Below are 18,890 nucleotides of genomic sequence, written 5' to 3'. Positions count from 1 at the left end.
GTCATGGGCGATAGCTGGCTATCTGCATTCATCTTGCCCTCACTCTGAGCAGTGTGTATTCCTTTCTGTGAGAGTGTATGGCATTCTATGACAGTGCTCGCTTCATTGCATTTTGCTGTATTTGAGTAGGGTTCCCACTTACTAGTATCACATTCTTCCTTTCATGCACAAACAAAGCCTAATGCCTGTGCCTTTTTTGTACATGTAGCTACCTAGCTGCAAGTACCGTTACTTGCAGCAGTGATACGACAACGAGTTCTTTTCTTCGTGTGTCCATGCAAGAAAAGGGAAACGGTTTCCACTGTACCCTTTGCATAATGATGTCGTTCAGGTGGGCAAAATCAATTCCCAATACATGTAGTCAGACTCTGTACCTGACGCAGCTTCACTGTGCTGGTTGGAAATATTATTGTCTTTATCGTCTATTATTAGGCTTGCAGTTCACTAGTACAGTAGTGGAACGGACGGACATGGCAAACGCAATCCAACCCTGAACGTCATGACTAACCATGAATATAAGGTACCATACTAAACTTGTGAATCTTCCGATCCGGATCGCTAATACATACCCATAGTCCTACTACACTGTCATCGGGCAACTGGCCCGCAGCTGGCGCGATTTCTAGTAAAGATATAATCTCATTCTTTCAACCAGCATTCAACCATTGCTGCAATCTAATCTTCTTGTGTGCTCCAGATGACAGTCATGAGTTAGTCACCGAGTGTCAGTCAGTCGTCAGGAAGTGCGAGATTCAGCCATACTGGTAGCAGTCACCTTCTTCCGCTGAAGACACAACAGTTCAAACAATAGGGGGACAGAGGAAGTGTTTTTACTCAGTGTTTCACGCACTAAGCGATCATCAGAAAACAGTTTTCTGATGATCGCTTAGTGCGTGAAACACTGAGTAAAAACACTTCCTCTGTCCCCCTATTGTTTGAACCAGCTCTACCACTCGGTATTGAGCACTCTCTTGGACAGCCTGGAACCTCTCTGTTTTGACACAACAGTTCAGATTGTTTACCAAGGTTTACCACGAGGGGGTGCGACTAGAAACGGAAGCCAAGTCAAGGAGTCGTGAAATTATTTTTAAAGCCCCGCGAGATTTCACGACTCTCTGATCGGAAGTGACAAATTAGAAATTGTCAACGACCCCCTTTTTGCATCCCTAGGTGTCATCCCTAGGTGTCGTGATGGTTTGGCTCGGATAGCACTAAAAAGAAGAAACGCATTGCTCTTGAGCTCCAATTTCATTAGCCTTCTTGCATGTTTGCCGAGTCGAAGATTCATTGGACTTCTCGAGCTAAACTGATGAGCTGCGAGTTGCCCGCAGTTGAGCTGGGAGTGGCGCTTTCTTGCACGTTTGCAGAGTCGAAAATTCGATGGACTTCTCGAGCTAAACTGATGAGGTGAGTGAGTTGCCCGCAGTTGACCTGGGAGTGGCGCTTTCTTGCATGTTTGCCGAGTCGAAGATTCGATGGACTTCTCGAGCTAAACTGATGAGGTGTGAGTTGCCCGCAGTTGGGCTGGGAGTGGCGCTTTCTTGCAGGTTTGCTGAGTAGAAGACTCTCTGACTTCTCGTTTGCCATAGACGGCAGCCGAAAGTCAGTAGAGTGTCAGTCAGCGGAAAGCAGGAAGCGCGAGCTCCAATGTTACTGGGAAATCGCCACCTTCTTTACCACCGAAATCGCCACCAGTAAGACCGAGTCCCAAACCCCTGAGTAACGGACTTCTGATAATGCATAATACTAACAAAAATGCAATGGAAATTCCTCACACTGACAAGACATGATAATTAGAGTGTACAATTTAATGTACAGAGCACAGCTAATATGATTTGGATAATTGGAGAATTCGGATAGCTCAGATAGGATTTAAAAAAAAATAGTAGGATTCGTTAGGATAATAAAATAGTTGGATTTGTTTTCTAGATTTGAAAGTTTAAAAACATCTATAGAGGTTGTGTGATCACATCAGCAGCTGAAATGCTTAGGCAAAGGCCCAACACAGCGATGCACTTGGTCAAGTGAAACAGCCGACTCAAAGCCATAATACTTAGCGCCCAGAAGCGAATTCGCTATAATAATTATACTTCTCCAAAATGGCATGATTTTGTAGAACCTCCATTCTCCAGTACTATACTAATTCACTATTGTACTACAATAATTGTATTGCATATGTTCAGACCTAATCATTCTCAGCTGCGAGTCCCTTCATGACGTTGACTAACATTTGTGTACACTCAGCTACAGTGTGTGATACCAGTACAAAGATGGTTGTCACGATGCAGATGTTGAGAATTGGATTACCCTCGACCAGGACAAGTAGACTACGTGTATCATTAGCCAGCAGGACGTGATACTGGGCGATGAAAAGCTGCAGTGGAAAGAAGACAATTGGGAAACTGTGTGTCAAATTCCATACGAGCATGTGGTCAACCGTCACAAACCCGAAGAGGATATCAATTTTTCCTATCAACAAGAGCCATGTGTTATACATGGTTAGATTAGCAAAACAATTTCAGCCTAAACAAGCCCACACAAGCGATCCTGTTGTTGATGAAATGGTTCTTAGATTCAGTGCACGGCGTTGGTTATCGGGTAATGTTTGGCTTTACCCAAAGACTGCTCCCCAATTTCAACTTTCTATAATACACTGCAGTAATGAATCCTATTTTCAATTTCAGCTGTAACGTCATACTGTACGCCTGTATTGTCTGTGTCTAGGGTCCACTACAATAACACTTTTCCAGGCACTTGATTCCCCTTTGTATGTTTACAGGCCAGCTTACCTCCAAAGAGTAGATTCCCACCCAGTCAAAGAACATACTGTAATGGTTGCGTAGTGGTTCCCACGTGTTACGCACCAGAACAAATCCTCCCAGCTGTGGATGTTTAGGCAAACAACACATAAACACGCATTTTCTGCATCTCAACTGCATTTGCTTCGTACTTGGCAATCATTGCTACTACATTAACTTGATGTTATCAAACACAGCATAAAACATCATTGCATACCTGAACGAGAGAGCTTGGAAGCTCAGGGCCCTACGCTATGCTTTTATGCCTTGATGACCTAGACAAAAAAAAGCATAGGGATGTTATAAATTCTTTAAAAAAATTCCTTTTTTTAAGACATAACCTGGGATTCGAACCCGCACTATCGCGCGCCCTGCATGCATCCCCCGATACACTTCGTATACATACTAATTCTTCCAAGTTGTTTCACATTGTGATCTTGCATTTGAAAACCCTATTTGAATATGCATTGTGGCCAGCCGTCTTTGATGGCACGGTACGGTAGGAGATTGGTACGGTACAGGTACGATCGAGGGTAATACGACACCGTCTCCCGTACCGTACCATAAAACACAGCTGGCCACATACAGCTGCCCGCAATATTCAAATAGGGCTTTCAAACGCAAGATAATAACGTGAAGCAACTTAGAAGAATGGGTATGAATGCGAAGTGTATGGGGGAATGCATGTAGGGCGATAGTGCGGGTTCGAATCCCAGGATAAGCCTGAAAAAAATAGTAGAATTAAAAAATTTATAACATCCTAATCCTATGCTTTTTTGCCGTCAGATACGGATAGCGCCAGGCGTGACACAAACAAACAAACAAACAAACACACAACACACAAATACCAAATTAAAGCTGTGTGGACCCTGGCTAGCGCCAGACGTTACTGAAGTAACGTCTTCTGCATAGCTACGGGAATAATGCACACATTGACGCGCCTAATCATCACACCACAGATATGCATGTTAGCATTGATATTCAGTTGTTACTTACCATGATTGGTGATAGGTAGGTATGTAGAAGATTACACTCTGGTTTACTAGTACAGTTTGTTGCCATCATTCCACAGTACACTACCTGTACAGGAGAATAGGCATGGTCATGAGGAAGAAACAATACAGCATTGAAATCAGAAAAGTATTCAAAGTACACTGTCACAGTGTGCAGCAGGGAGCATACTTAACATCTTACCCCACCTGAAAATTCACTGACTTACGTTGCTCACTGATCAAATAATCATGCAATCTTTCCTCTGCTGTCTTAAATCCTACTCTATTTTTCTTTTTTTTTCTTTTAATCTTTTCCTTACATTTGTGTGCCTCTGACTTTAGTCGATCTCATGTAATAAGGCAACACTGCCTGTTTGTTATTCGACGTTAAAATAATAAACCAATCCAAAATCCAACATATAATGACACGTGTAACAATGCTTGTGATGTGCTCATGTAATGAGTCTCTCGGTTACAGAAGTATGCCTTTCTTGTGAAGAAACTTCTGAACATTGCCTTGTGCAGATGAAAATGCTTCATTTCAACCAAATTACCAGTTTGCAATCCATTTGGATGCTTTCCCATTAAAATGTAGCCAGCATGTGTTCCACTGGACCGAGGTACAAGAAAGTAGTACATACCAATGTCATGGCTGAAAGTATTGTCGTCAAGTTGTTACCAATACTCCTTGAACATATCCATCCATTGATTTGTGGGAATCGATGCAGCATTACGGCGCACAGGATGCCCGATGGCACAGCCAGGATGTCTAGGCCAAAACGAAATGTCCACTCGTGTAGGGAGTTGTCATCATCCAGGAAGAGTTGAGAGAGCGGAGGGAAGGATATTATCCAGTTGAGCATATCCTGTGTGCAACAAAATGATGAACTGCCAAACTCAGTACTAGTACAGGCCATACTGATCGGTATTTTCCGAATCAACATTAGCTGAAGAGGCAATCTAGAACTTATCCAGTACACGTATAGATGTGATTCGATACAGTATCGGATGTGGACAGTTCAGTTCAGTGTTGCTTTTAGCCGCCAAATTGGTAGAATGTGACCGTAGAACACACCAGTGTTGCTCAGTTCACCCCCAACGTGTGGTCGGTTCACCACCAAGGTGATTGCCACTACACTTAAGAATATGTGTACTGCATGCAACACCAGAGTACTAGTGAGAATAGACTACGACGCACTGAGGTAACAGAGACATATCCCATGTTAATTAAACTCTGACCGTACAGAGTTGCTGTGAGCTTCTTTTTTTTTTGGAGCTTTCCACACCAGGATTTCCTTGACAAGGCATGCAAAGTAAAGACCATCCCATACAGGATAGTGGTAATGTGGACAGTAGCCGTACAGTAGAGTCGCGCGCCCAAAAACGTTGTTTCCAAGGGCTTAGCCTGGGACGATCTTATTTTTCAGCAACCTGGATGCGTTCTTTTAGCACGCTCTTACTTCAAGCAGAAACATTTCGTACTGGATCATAATGTATCCCGAATTCTGCCAGAAAACCAACACCGCCATTCTTAGATTTAGGCTGTAGCGCTACTCACTGGTTGTATCCGATATAAGGCGAAGATGATACTAAAACAGATTGCCTTGAGCACCTGCATCCATGGTGACTTGTTCTGATCCCATGCTGAAGAAACAAGTATACAGGAAAATACCCTAACATTACTGCTAACAGTTGTCCCATGGGAGCTGCATTGGAGGGCTTCATGTAGCGTAAATTTAGCTAGAATGAAATATTCAAATCATGCAGATAGACGGCTATGCTATGAACAAATCCATTGTCCGTGTTCCATTTTCACTCTTGGCTGTAGTTCACCTGACGAGAAGGCTTGAAAGCACAGTAAAACCTGGTTTAAGCGACCACCCCACTGACGGTACAAGCAAAAGCGGTCGTTAAAGCCAGGTGGTCTTTAGAACCAGGTCTCACAATGTCGGTGTAGAACTGTCGGTGCATGGAAAAACGGTCATTAAGAGCAGGTGGTCGCTTACACCAGGTTTTACTGTATTAAGAGGGCTTTCCTAGGAAGGAGTTATGGAACGCCTTTCGCATAAACAAATCCAGCGGCTTTGAAGAGAATATTACCAGTATGAAAATCAAATCTGGATCACAACTGTCCCCAACTTACTAGCCTAATGTCCATTGAATACTGTACTCACCAACTGGAGGTATGGCAGCAACCAGTAGTACTAGTAAATAACATGCTGAGATCAGTGGTACAAAATAGTAGTGAAGATACGGTACATCCATAGTCAAGCACAGTAGAACGGTGTAGATATTTAGACGGAATAGGACCTCTGCTACACGAGACCAACTGCTTGCTCCACGCTTCAAACTATACGTGTAATGTCCAAAGGCGCTTAGGAAGATGTACATTGCTACAATCAGTCGAACTACATAGTACAGACCAAGAACCTGCAGTGCAGAAGGACAGCATTGATCCGCATACTTATAACATTCCTATTCAGGACATGCACACACTTTGATACGCTGTCATGGGGACCCCTGTGACCAGAAGGACAGCATTGATCCGCATACTTATAACATTCCTATTCAGGATATGCACACACTGTGTTACAGTGTCATGGGGACCCCGGTGACCAGTATAGGTCCATGTACAGGTAGAGGTAGATTTCCCCTACATGTACAGAACCGATCACTTATGATATAACTTGGCTGGAAACAATCAGAACAAGTAAAATTTGTCTTAAAAGTGGAGTTCAAATCTGTTGAAAGGCTTTCACCAAGAGAGGCTTTACTCGGGGAGTAGTAAAATACCGCACCACTCCTTGTTCCCCACGGCCATGCATCTGGTCTGCCAGCATTGTCCTCAAATCCCTTGCTATCTACTACATTGTAGTACATGTGCAGCAATTCTCAATATGCAGAGGACATGGTATAGCACTAGGTCACAGAGTATTGTGTACAAGTGTGAACCGGTATGTATTTCAGTGGTTGACGGTTGACTGTCTCATGTCATACCTGAGAACCAGGCTCTCCTGACTACATTAGTTTTCACTATTTTACTGCCGAACAGTGCATGGCAGCTGTGGGCAGATACCTGCCATATATACAAGCAGTCCAGAAAGCCGCCAACAGCCGAGAACATTGATCTTATAGACAGGTGGTCTTTCCAAGCAGGATCATATGTATGTACAAGATTTGATGGTGCCTGACACAATTGGTCTCTAAGAGTTAGTGTTCTCCTAGAGCAATGTTTTATTATCACCGGTTATGCACTGCGGTACCTACCTTGCTACCACCTGTGTAATGATACACCAGCAATACTAGCTGCATCCATCCTCGTGTTTCACAGGTTTGCTGACGGTTTAGAACAGAAGCATCTTTGACTGGCTGGTATGTCACAAAGCCAAGAATTCCCAAAATTGTCAATGGAACAGTGAATGATGTCCAGTTGAAATGTTTCTCCTCTTTCGTGAATACTGGTGTCCTGTCAGCTAAGTAGGTGTAGAGAAGCACTATTCCAAGCAATGTGATGCACTGACAGACCATCACAACAGGTGATGCAGTACTGCACTTTAGACCTGTGATACACGCATGCACAGAAGAGAAAGATTTTAAAAACTTTCCAGAATAAATGAAGTACACTTTTCTCACAGTATATGTGATTCATTGTGAAAATCACTGGTTAACCATGTCCAAGTTAAGCCATTTCAGCAGAAAATACCCTAGTATACAGGCATACCGAAATAAACCACGAAATGTTTGACCCGGTGTGCAGTCAATCCCCTATGTCTAGTCAGAATTCCTGCATAGCAATTATCCAGTGGTTGCTGAAATAAGGTGTGCCTGCATTACCTGTATCACAGCACGAATTCCGACAAGGTGATCCGAGTAGAGAAAGTGAGCGTCGATTCCGGTACCAGAGTCCCCATAATGTTATGACAGTACTGGAATATATGAATACAAACACAGCAGACCCATATAAGGGAATACACAGCAGACCCATAAGGGAATACATACACAGCAGACCCATAAGGGAATACACAGAAAAAACAACAACACCAGTAACGAGGGAATTGTTGCCGCAGAGGCAAGTTAATAAGCGCCTGTGGGTTATTATCGTAACAGAGAAAAAGAATTCATTCCACACAGTCACCTTGGTGTATCTACTATCAAATACAGAAGTAAGTGTACACATAACATAATTACTGCCAGTGTCTAGGCATTAGAACAGATGTGCCAACGGACACATTTCAAATCCATTACTTCATTTTCACCTGACTAGTACACCTCGTATCCATGGTAACTAACCTGCATACAAATATAACCAGTAACACAACCTGTGGAGCAGTAATTGAGTGAAGTAACCCTTGGCAACAGGTCTTCCTGTCAGTTACCGGTAGTCGTGAGTTACAGTGGGTATTCAGGATGGCTTGGACGGCCTGCACATGAAATAAAATACAATGCCTCACCAAACAAACTTCTTGTTTAGAAGAGTATCTCTTTGTCGTTGTTACTATAATCGAGTGGCACATTCGCACTACAATTCTACGAGTGCTAGTTTGAAATTACGTTACGAATTGTTACGTTGTACAGCAGGTACGAAACAATTAATATTTACATACTCACCGGTTTTCGTTTCGGAGTCCCGCGCTGTGACTCAGCTAATTTCTATTTCGTTTGCCTTGTATTGTCTGACTAGGGGCGCTGTCACCCCGTCGGGTGCAAGCACCCTTGGACAGAAGCACTTCACTTCACGACAAGTGTTCATTTTCGTTTTCCTCTTCTGCTTCTAGAATTCTGTTGCACAGTTTGAATGTGTGCTTTTTTCGTACTCTGCTCTCGATCGAACCATGCGCGGGTCGATCTCCATAATTATTTTATCTTCCGTTGCCATGACTGGCATTAGTACGCGTTCTGTACTCACTCGCTGCTTGGCACGCTTGCAGCGCGTCTTTTTTCTGTTGCCACCCAGTGCCTGCGTGCACGGTACGGGATTTGCGATGCCACATCAGCGTTGGTGTGTCGTTGTGCTTCGTTGTTGTTTTGTTCTTTGCTGAGTGTGGTCGTTAAAACTGAGCAAGAAGGGGTCGTTGACAAGGCGTGGTTTCGATGTGCATGCCCTCCTGTCAACTCCAAACTACTTCTAATAATGTATTAGTGTGCGCACGTGTGTGCGTGGGAGGGAGGAATGTACACATGTACGTTCTTCTTGAAATCTTCACTGATGCCCGCCCTACACAGATCCCTTTCAGGATTGGTAAAGATACACTTCACCATGCAGCACTACATGTGATCACTCAACAAAGCAGTGACACGTCTGATTGAGTCTGCAGCCATCCTCATAATCGATGGCAACAGTTGCTCACCAACAAAAAAGCATACAGAAAAAAATGTCACTGGGGAAGCAAAAGTAGTCTCTGGGCAAGCAAGCATTGGGCAAGCAAGCACTGACACTTACCCTGTCACTGGCATCAGCACTATAGTGCATACCGTCTTCATTCAGTGTCACATGACCGGGACTGAAGAGAAACATACCGGGAGTTCTGAAGCGATGCCTGAAGAGAGAAGATATAATTACAGACACGGTCAGACCAATGAACAAACTAATTCTCGATATTGGTTATCAATATCTTTATTCGCTGAGCTTTCACTCCATGCAGGCTGTGTTTGGCACGCTACTGGTGTGCAACTGTGTGGAGTCAAGAAAATTAAGAGTTTAAAGTTCCCATGATTGAGTTGTGTGATGATCACGGGAAACTCGGAGTTGACGAATTTCTCCTCTATCCTTGCTGTGCTGATCAAGTAACATGGCAACTGTGATGTTTTCACATTGACACCAATTTTCACGCTGTACATAAAGTCACGGAGTATTGGTTTCAGGCCAGCTGCTCGGCTGGCTTGCTAGCTGGTCAGCCATCTTGTGCCAAACACTCACCAGATACTATCAACAGCAGCATTGAACAGTCGAATACGTGTGTTGGTGATGTTCTTCCTGCTAGGCCAGAGCACTGATTCGTTGACAAACGCTGCACAGTCAGCAAGTTGATAGAAATGAGCATAAAACCACATATTGCAATGGGTCACAGTATATCTACCATTTTAAACCTATATTTCATCCAGCCCCATCACCTCTACCCCATACAAACAACACCAGGAGTTTCATGAGAAGCTGGGATTCATAGCTGTTGTGTACACAACACACTCTTGAATGCATACTATCGCCGCAAAAACATAGTTTTTCAAAAATATGGTCATAGCCGCCAGTGTAAAGGATGAGGTCTCATCACCCCAGCTCCAGGTAGTCATATTGAAAATGCAGGCAACGAAGGCATGTTTACATTTCCCTGATCGGTCCCATTGCAGACAACTCACCTTGCTTTAGCCACACTAAGCTGGTGTCTGATCCGCGTACCAGGGATGACAGCAGGCGTAGTACAGATTCCGTATCGGCTGCAATGATATAGCATCAAAGATAGTGCTCTGGATGGATGTGTAAAACACTAACTTGTCATGAAATAAGTTTTTTTTATTTAAATCACGGTTCGCATGAGACTTCGCTGGAGGCCGAGTTTCTGCATCCACTGGAACGCCACCATCCGCAAGGACCACGGATCAAGGCACAGATGCTGCAGCTCCTAAAGCGGTGGAAGGTGTACCAGGCCCACCCGTCAGGCGAAATAGCACGTCATAGTACATTTGAGATCAGCGGGAAGAAGATGACGACGTCCACTAATTTAGTATCTGTGCACACGAATCTGCTGTGTGTGTGACTCTGTGTGTCAGCTATGATATCATCTTCTGTGGTTCTATGCCTAGCATGTACGTCTGAACCATCCTGCAAAGTTTGAATGACGTTGGTTGAGCGATCGCTCCGCGAAACATACTTTTTGAAATTCTCTTCATAGTATATCTTCCACCATTGAAATTTCGAATTTCTTCAAAAAAAGTGCTGAGAGGGGTGGCTTGCAACCTCGATATGGCTTGTTCCAGGCATGCTTTGGAGCCATCTTCTGTTGAAGTAGTGGCGGGGATCTGCCCTGCAATTGCTACAACAAAAAATGATTCGATCTGAGAAAGGGTGAGACCGCGAATCTCGGTTGAATATTGAGTATTTCAAGCCTTTTCACGACGAAGATGGAGTTCTTTTTGGAGATGGACGTCGCGGCAAAGGACATGGTGTCCGACTTCTGGCGTCTGGTGAAGCCAGGGATCATTTGTCCAGTCAGGTCGGCATCCTAACCGTCGGTAAGCTTGTGTTTGGATCCCGTTCTGCTCGATGTGGTAGATCACAAACAATTTGATATCGCACAAATTGATCTCAGCATCGTTCGTACGGTATTTTATATTCAGAAAATCCCAAAGTGTCTCTGTGTGGCCGTCCTATGCCACGAGAAACTCCAATCAGGCTCCTATGTCCTCTGCCTTCATGATTGAACGTCCACTTCGTTTGAACAACGAACACAACAATCGAGGACGGCTTTGCAATGAAAATACAGCTATACTGGAGCTGAAAAAAAGAAGAAAAAAACTTGCTCAGGATGAGACTCGAGTACACGCATACTCTCCCAGCAGGTGAAACGCAAATTTTTGTGAAAAATGCGTGTCGCCGACTGACCAGTAATTTCGCCTGACGACCAAGTGCTCAAAGACCGAAGTCCCATTCCCATACACTCATAACTTGTCATACTAGTAACATAATTTGCTTTGGCCTTTGGGGCAGACCGTCACAACTCCTCAACCTGCCTGCTTCCCCAGTATTTCTGCGGTTGTAAACCCCTTCCCAGCACTTCATAAGCACATTTGTCAGCTGTTGATGGGTAACGAGCATGGCCATAACATGTAAGTTAGGAGTAGTCGGCATGGAAGTTTCACCATCCATTGAGGTGGAGGCCTTTCTTCCTGATATCGTTGTTATGGAGAGTTTTGATTCAAAGCAGTCTGGAATCTGTGATCTTATTTTCTGACGTGATTCATGACACATGTACTACTCTTGAGTAAGTCGCATATTAAACTTCAATAATATTAAACTTCAATAATATTAAACTTCAATAATATTGAACACAGGAAGATAATCGCTACAGCTGATAACTTGATTGACAACACATATACATGTAGGTTGTAGAAAACGAATTTATGGTAGTTATTCCACTCCAAATTTTCAAATTATTTGTTTCCACTTGTGACTTTGAAGAATCCGACTCAGTATCCCAGCCAAAACATAGGGACAGTGTACACGTGTGCATGTTTGGCATACCTTTGTATTGGTCCAATCCCTCCAATGATGGGTCCCTTCGTATTGTCCACTACAGGCGACAACGTAAACAGAAAGCAAGCTCCTGATCCTCTACTGATTTTCAGATAGGACAAACATGTGGTGTTGTAAATATTGCTCAAGTAACTTGTACGTAGATCACTATTATACTGCAGGAACGGCACACAGATTTGTTTCTTACAACATGGTAATTCAAACATTGTGTTCCAAATTCATAGGTCCGGAATTTGAGTGGTCCAAGTTTTAAAGTTCAAATGAGGTGGTTGGAAAACTCACCAAAGCTGCCCCGGTCACAATCAAGTCCACACTGTCCAATGGATTCTGCATGCCGGGGACACAGAATATAAAAGCAAATAACTATACACACCTTAATTAGCCCTATACAGTTGAAATAAGAAGACAGAACCATCATAAAACAGAGAGGTTCCAGGCTGTCCTGCTCAATACCGAAATACAGCGCTAGTTCAAACAATAATACGAAGATGAGAAAAGTGTTTTATCTCCGAGTTTCACGCACTAAGCGATCATCAGAATGTTTTCTGATGTTCGCTTAGTGCGTGAAACTCGGAGTTAACACACTTTCTCTGTCCTCTTTTTGTTGTTTGACAGAGCCATCATAGATTGTCTGGGAATACAACTACCAGGTATTACGGGTATTGCACCTCATGTTGACTTCTCTACATTATAAAAGATGCGATTCACAAAAACAAGACAAAAATCAAAACTCACCGATTGCAAATAGCTAAACAAGGCAGTCCATGACTCGCCGATGAATGCATCCCATATAAAGTCCTGGTAGTGCACAGTGGTTGATAGACATGGGCACATCCATGAGCAGCACACAACACACAGCACACAACACACAGCCACATTTATTTATCACTGGCAGATAAGGTAATATGGCCACTAAAACCACGCAGTGATTTAGCGGCAAACTTTATGAATTTTTGCGAGCGCGCAAAAATAAGTTAACACAGAAGGCGCATGCGCCGCACCGGACACTTCACAGTTTGCTTCCTGCTCAGATTTGCATGGCTGACTGGTGACTCTCTTCAAAGCGAGCCTGGCAAACAGCGATTGACAAACCACTCCTATCCCCACAACTCAATGCTGTGTAGTGTGCATGCAGATGGGTGTGTTAAACACATTTTTCATCAAGGGTTACTACTTCATTACTATCGTTTGTCTTTTCAATCCATGTGCCCAGATCAGCACTAATAATATACTTGCATGAAAGTCAAAATCAAAAAGGTCAAACTCTCTTTCAAAACAGTTTCGAATGGAGGCAAATTGTTCAACAAAACTAGAAAAATGGTACTTCGAAGTATGCATACGGATCTTCATACGGTAATCTCACTTACCACATGTATAGCAGCATCCTTGATAATTGATGTCCTGTTCTGGTGCTGGAAAACAAATATCAGATGACAATAGAGGAATTTTTTTAAGTAAAATGTGTTCGTGGAAGAGAAAAGGACATATGGATACGAGTTAAGAGTAACTCTCCATCACTGTAACATGATACTATATACCAGTATCATGTTACAGTGATGGAGAGTTACTTTTAACTCGTATCCATATGTCCTTTTCTCTTCCACATTTATTTATGGCTCAACATCCGAGTTTTAAAATGTGTTCTTTTGACGATATTTTTAAGCCAAGTGACAAACTGGAAAGGTATAATTATCATATCCAGGGTATGTCTTATCCAGGGTATGGTTTGTCCAGGGTATGTTAGATCCAGGGTATGGTATGTCCAGGGTATGTAGCATCCAGGGTATGTTGTATCCAGGGTGTTTTACCCAGGGTTTGTCATATCCAGGGTATGTTGTGTCCAGGGTCCGTCCTATCCAGGGTATGTCCTATCCAGGGTATGTTGTGTCCAGGGTATGTTACATCCAGGGTACTTGATACTAAAGTATGACATCAGTGGAATTTCCTCTAGCACTGACTGATGTTGCAAGAGTGGTAAAAGAAGGACTGCCGGGAAGTCAAGTGGTTGACACATGCACAAGGATAAGGGTACATAAACAACAACCCTAACAAGAAAACACCGCCTCGGACACAGGACTCACGCGTAGGTCTCTGCCAGGTATCTCAGACGGCTTCTCGACTTCTGGTTCTGGATACGGGTTAACATACTCTAAAAACCTGTTCTGCAGAGCCCGGATCTGTGAATCACCGATAAAGAGAACTTTGGAATTGCGGAAACAAGTCCTAGCTGTTCTGGATGTAGACATGGACAGAACAATACCGTGACAGGAAAGAGTGATAGAGATTGATACTGAGAAGACCATGAAGGCTAAGCATAGGGCACGGCTGCATGCATAGCATAGAAAGACGGAGATCACGTGACAATTGTACAAGAAGTTCACATTTGTTGGATGATTTGACTTGGTATCAGGAGAGGTGAGAAGTGGTGTAATGAGCACAGACACAATCATGTCGCCGTTTTCCATTCCCTCCAATAATTTCCTTTTCGACTTGTAGACGGAGTCGGGCCAGGGACTGTTCACTTCAGTCAAAGGTCTTACTTTGCTTCCGCTTGATATCTCACCCTTTCTTTGACATAGGGGTCAAGTGTACAAAGGTATATTCAAGAAAATACCACAGTAAATCTATGGGTCTTACGACGGTAGCCATTCAGTCTGTCTGGTTGAACTACAACCTCTCAAACAGTTTTCTCCTTCCATTTTCTGACTGGGATAAAGTGACGTGTGATCAGGCTGTGCCAGGAGAGTAAAATAGTTCAGAATGGCAAGATAACATACTGGCTGTCAAAGTGCCTGGGTGTACAGTCCAACTGGTCATGCTGTCCTTCTTTCCTGCTGCCAACTCTGTACCCATCGAGTATTTTGTCGCACTTGCTCTTGCCTGTGTGAAAGGAACGAAGGAAGCATTAAACACGAATGCAGGTACACATAAGCCCACGTCCACACACTGTAAATAATACAAAAATGTCAGTGCAGGAAAGGTTTGACATTTCAATATTCTCTACATTTTGCCAGTTATTATTTTTTGGCATGGGATTAATACCACTACATCACCAAAGCCGATGTGAAAAATTTCATCAGCATTTTAATTTAGACGCTCTGGGTCAGTGCAGAATATCGCCAAAATCACAAAGTAGGTTATATCCTCTCTGCGCACAAATTGTACAGCCAGCATGTTGTATAATTACAGTACACATATCTCAAGTGAGCCGTCCCCTCATGGCTTATGCCAGTTATGGTAGTGCCATAGTGACGCACACAAAGGCCCATGCGCTTATGAGCGAGTTTTTGCGTTATGTGCTATTTTTGCGGGTCGTTTCGTCTCACACATAGGCGCACGCGCTGGAGTTGCTAGTGCACTGGTACCTTGCATAATTATGCAAATAGTGCGATACCGCAATGCATATTGAACTATGTGAAGTTGTATTTCTCGCCGGCCGAGCACAGCGAGATAGGCGAGAAATGATTTCTCGCGAAACATTTTCAGTTGCAAATATGGCATCTGGTGTGTTCTTTTTTGTCGTTTCTTTTCCTGATTTCTTCAGTCAGTTTTGAGTCTCACCAGTGTCCCTGCCCTCCCACGCTTCATTTCTGTGCATCTTATAATTGCTTTTTTATCACTTTGTGCCGTGATGTGCTTGCCATGCCTACATGATGCCTAATTGCCTATTGGGGATATACGCCCGGTTTTTTCCCTCACTACTGCGTCCGTCGGCGCGAGGGTTTTTTCCCGGCTGGCTCGATCCAGGAAAATTAATCTGACGGTCCCAAGTGGTTCTGCATCATGGCCGCTATTTCTGCTATCCGCTGGCACACCTATTCTATCTGAGACACTCTGTTCTCAGTCCTTGCTTCCATACCACACTCGTTATCCAGTTCACATCGGGCTGCGGCCAACTACCCTTCACTTTGTGTGTTGTCGCTATTGCTGTCTATGTCTCTGTGTGTGCCAGTTTATGTGGAGCGAGAACAGGGTGTTTTTGTGGTGTCCGTGTCTCTGGGATGGACTGCATTTAGGTTCACTTATAAGCCCATGCGCTTATTTGTGAGGGTGCGCTTATGCTCAGGTATAGACACATGCGCCTATATGCGCGTCACTACGGTACAAGCAGGGGGATGTACAAAATCACAGTAATGCTTACCCCTGATCATGCTCTGCCACTGATGTCGCTGTGTAATGAGGTAAGCCATCACATACACCATGGCCAGTGTTTTCATTAGCTGAAGGAGTCTGGCTGGGTTCAGGGGTAACCATTCTTCACGATCACGGACCGCAGCAGCCACTTGCTTCACTGGACTAGCGCTCATTATTGATACAGCTCTGGAGATCCACCTGATAAAGTTTACAACAGCATCTCGTCTCGATTATGAATGGACAGTGCTGTGCTGCCAGCATTATCATTATTGTAAGGCTGGAGGTGGGTGCAGGCCAATGCCAATGCCAATGGCCTGACTTCATACTGTTGTTCGCGCATACAAGCACGAGATACAGTCTGTACCAGATCACCAACTCTACTAACCTAGCAAATAAAGCTCACAAATCCGCGTAGCTACCAGCCAGTCGTCTTGTGTTTAGAAACACCACCAAGTTTCACTCGTGCCATTGGGCCACAACCATGTTTGATTACACCTGGGACAGGTTGCTGGCCTAATTAGCTACCGCCTCGTGGCACCATAAAACACTGCAAATACTGGCAATAGTGAGATGTAAGTCTCACAACCAAGTTCCGCGGCGACTGGGACGAAAGCACGTTGCCGATAGCTGCGTTCAAGTCCCTCACTTCGATTTTAGTGAGTTCCCGATAGACCGTAAAGTGGTTCGCGTCACCGCATTGTTTTGCACAGCGCCACTAGATCTACGCGCAAGCTACCGTTACTAGCTGCATGCCATCGCAGGCATCGAACTCGGGACCTCGGAGACCAGGAAGACAGAGGCAAGCCCACAAATCTGTTGGCAAAAACTTAGGAATCAATGAAATCTTTGTTTGTATCTGGTGTGTATATAGCGCATGCCTACTGACAAGTGACATGATTATTAAAGGGGAAGTTAAAGGGGAAGTTAAGGCAAAAATTAAAATTTCACCAGTTGTAGTCTTCGGGGTGCTGAGTCGAATGGTCGTGGTCCGAGGAAGCTGAGACGCTCCCTTCCTACTTGAATCCCAATCGAACTCGCGCACTTCCACCGAAACTGGGTGACTGCGCCCTACGAGATGGGGATTTGTATGGAAAATGTCACTAAAAGCGCCATTTCGTTCTTATAAAAGCACGGATGACCGCGATTGGCCCATATGTTGTAGTCTTTTGGACGCTGAGTCGACTGGTTTTGGTCCGAAAAGGCTGCGATGCAGCGTTCCTCCTTTATTCCCAATCGAACATGGTTGAACAAGTGGTCACGTGCTCCTGGGTGCCCAAATCACCTGGTCACCACGCCAGCAGGTGACAACTTTCACACCAAGGTTCAACTCGAGTTCAACTCGAGTGACAGGACTGCACCCAAAAAAGGTCAAACAGGCTAGTAAGTTGTACCCTGCAGGCACGGTGACCAGGTGACTGGCGTACGCAGGAGCACGTGACCGCTTGTTCAACCATGTTCGATTGGGAATAAAGGAGGAACGCTGCATCGCAGCCTTTTCGGACCAAAACCAGTCGACTCAGCGTCCAAAAGACTACAACATATGGGCCAATCGCGGTCATCCGTGCTTTTATAAGAACGAAATGGCGCTTTTAGTGACATTTTGCATACAAATCCCCATCTCGTAGGGCGCAGTCACCCAGTTTCGGTGGAAGTGCGCGAGTTCGATTGGGATTCAAGTAGGAAGGGAGCGTCTCAGCTTCCTCGGACCACGACCATTCGACTCAGCACCCCGAAGACTACAACTGGTGAAATTTTAATTTTTGCCTTAACTTCCCCATTAAGGCAAAAATTAAAATTTCACCAGTTGTAGTCTTCGGGGTGCTGAGTCGAATGGTCTTGGTCCGAGGAAGCTGAGACGCTCCCTTCCTACTTGAATCCCAATCGAACTCGCGCACTTCCACCGAAACTGGGTGACTGCGCCCTACGAGATGGGGATTTGTATGCAAAATGTCACTAAAAGCGCCATTTCGTTCTTATAAAAGCACGGATGACCGCGATTGGCCCATATGTTGTAGTCTTTGGGACGCTGAGTCGACTGGTTTTGGTCCGAAAAGGCTGCGATGCGGCGTTCCTCCTTTATTCCCAATCGAACATGGTTGAAGAAGCGGTCACGTGCTCCTGCGTACACCAGTCACCTGGTCACCGTGCCTGCAGGGTACAACTTACTAGCCTGTTTGACCTTTTTTGGGTGCAGTCCTGTCACTCGAGTTGAACCCGAGTTGAACCTTGGTGTGAAAGTTGTCACCTGCTGGCGTGGTGACCAGGTGATTTGGGCACCCAGGAGCACGTGACCACTTGTTCAACCATGTTCGATTGGGAATAAAGGAGGAACGCTGCATCGCAGCCTTTTCGGACCAAAACCAGTTAGTCCATCGGCCAAATCTCAGAAAGGGCCTCTTTCGGCGAAGGTGATGCACTGAAGCTCCAACTAAACGCCCTTTGGCACACTAGCTCATGAGACCCCATAGAATACGAATCCGATTGTTGGACGTTGCCAATCCAGTCCAGGATAGTCGAACTGGGTCGAATACCTTCTTCCGATTTTCGTAATTTCGTCCACCATTACATCTTTCTCATCGACTTTTTTCGCTTGGCGAATGTTCTTGAGCCGCTGAGCAGAATCTACGCACGCTCGAACACTTGAAATGCCTGCATGTTGACGGTTCGCAAGATTCTAGCGAGCTTGGTGGATATCTATTATTTATTTTGACATTTTTG

At 44.4% G+C, this 18,890-nt stretch overlaps 1 protein-coding gene across 3 annotated transcripts; it reads right to left on the bottom strand.

The window, feature by feature from the left end:
• Window positions 1–1,746: 1,746 nt before the first annotated feature.
• LOC135816044 (N-acetylneuraminate 9-O-acetyltransferase-like) lies at window positions 1,747–17,009 on the bottom strand. 3 transcript variants are annotated; one of them, XM_065329403.1, is made up of 20 exons: window positions 16,558–17,009; window positions 16,180–16,370; window positions 14,816–14,918; window positions 14,120–14,270; window positions 13,406–13,450; window positions 12,774–12,836; window positions 12,321–12,365; window positions 12,027–12,075; window positions 10,145–10,222; window positions 9,708–9,798; window positions 9,231–9,327; window positions 8,081–8,211; window positions 7,625–7,716; window positions 7,058–7,350; window positions 5,965–6,220; window positions 5,349–5,434; window positions 4,432–4,656; window positions 3,795–3,878; window positions 2,790–2,882; window positions 1,747–2,374 (listed from the first exon to the last, which is right to left on the bottom strand). In XM_065329403.1, the coding sequence occupies exons 2-20, from the start codon at window positions 16,343–16,345 to the stop codon at window positions 2,186–2,188; spliced, it is 2,337 nt and encodes a 778-aa protein (XP_065185475.1). In that variant the 5' UTR covers window positions 16,346–16,370; window positions 16,558–17,009; the 3' UTR covers window positions 1,747–2,185. The 3 variants fall into 3 exon arrangements, with proteins under 3 accessions (XP_065185475.1, XP_065185474.1, XP_065185476.1); XM_065329402.1 differs by having other exon boundaries at window positions 16,180–17,009; XM_065329404.1 differs by lacking the exon at window positions 16,558–17,009 and having other exon boundaries at window positions 14,120–14,265; window positions 16,180–16,304.
• Window positions 17,010–18,890: the final 1,881 nt, after the last annotated feature.

The sequence above is a fragment of the Sycon ciliatum genome, chromosome 4 (assembly GCF_964019385.1).
Source record: "Sycon ciliatum chromosome 4, ocSycCili1.1, whole genome shotgun sequence".
NCBI classification, from domain to species: Eukaryota; Metazoa; Porifera; class Calcarea; order Leucosolenida; family Sycettidae; genus Sycon; species Sycon ciliatum.
This window is presented reverse-complemented; position numbering and strand designations above follow the sequence as displayed.

Coding starts and splice junctions, on each gene's coding strand:
- LOC135816044 (XM_065329402.1), bottom strand. CDS start 16,345: ATGAGCGCTAGTCCAGTGAAGCAAGTGGCTGCTGCGGTCCGTGATCGT. Junction 9,799..10,144: donor CTTAGTGTGGCTAAAGCAAG/GTGAGTTGTCTG, acceptor CTGACTGTGCAG/CGTTTGTCAACGAATCAGTG. Junction 2,883..3,794: donor CCTACCTATCACCAATCATG/GTAAGTAACAAC, acceptor AAACATCCACAG/CTGGGAGGATTTGTTCTGGT.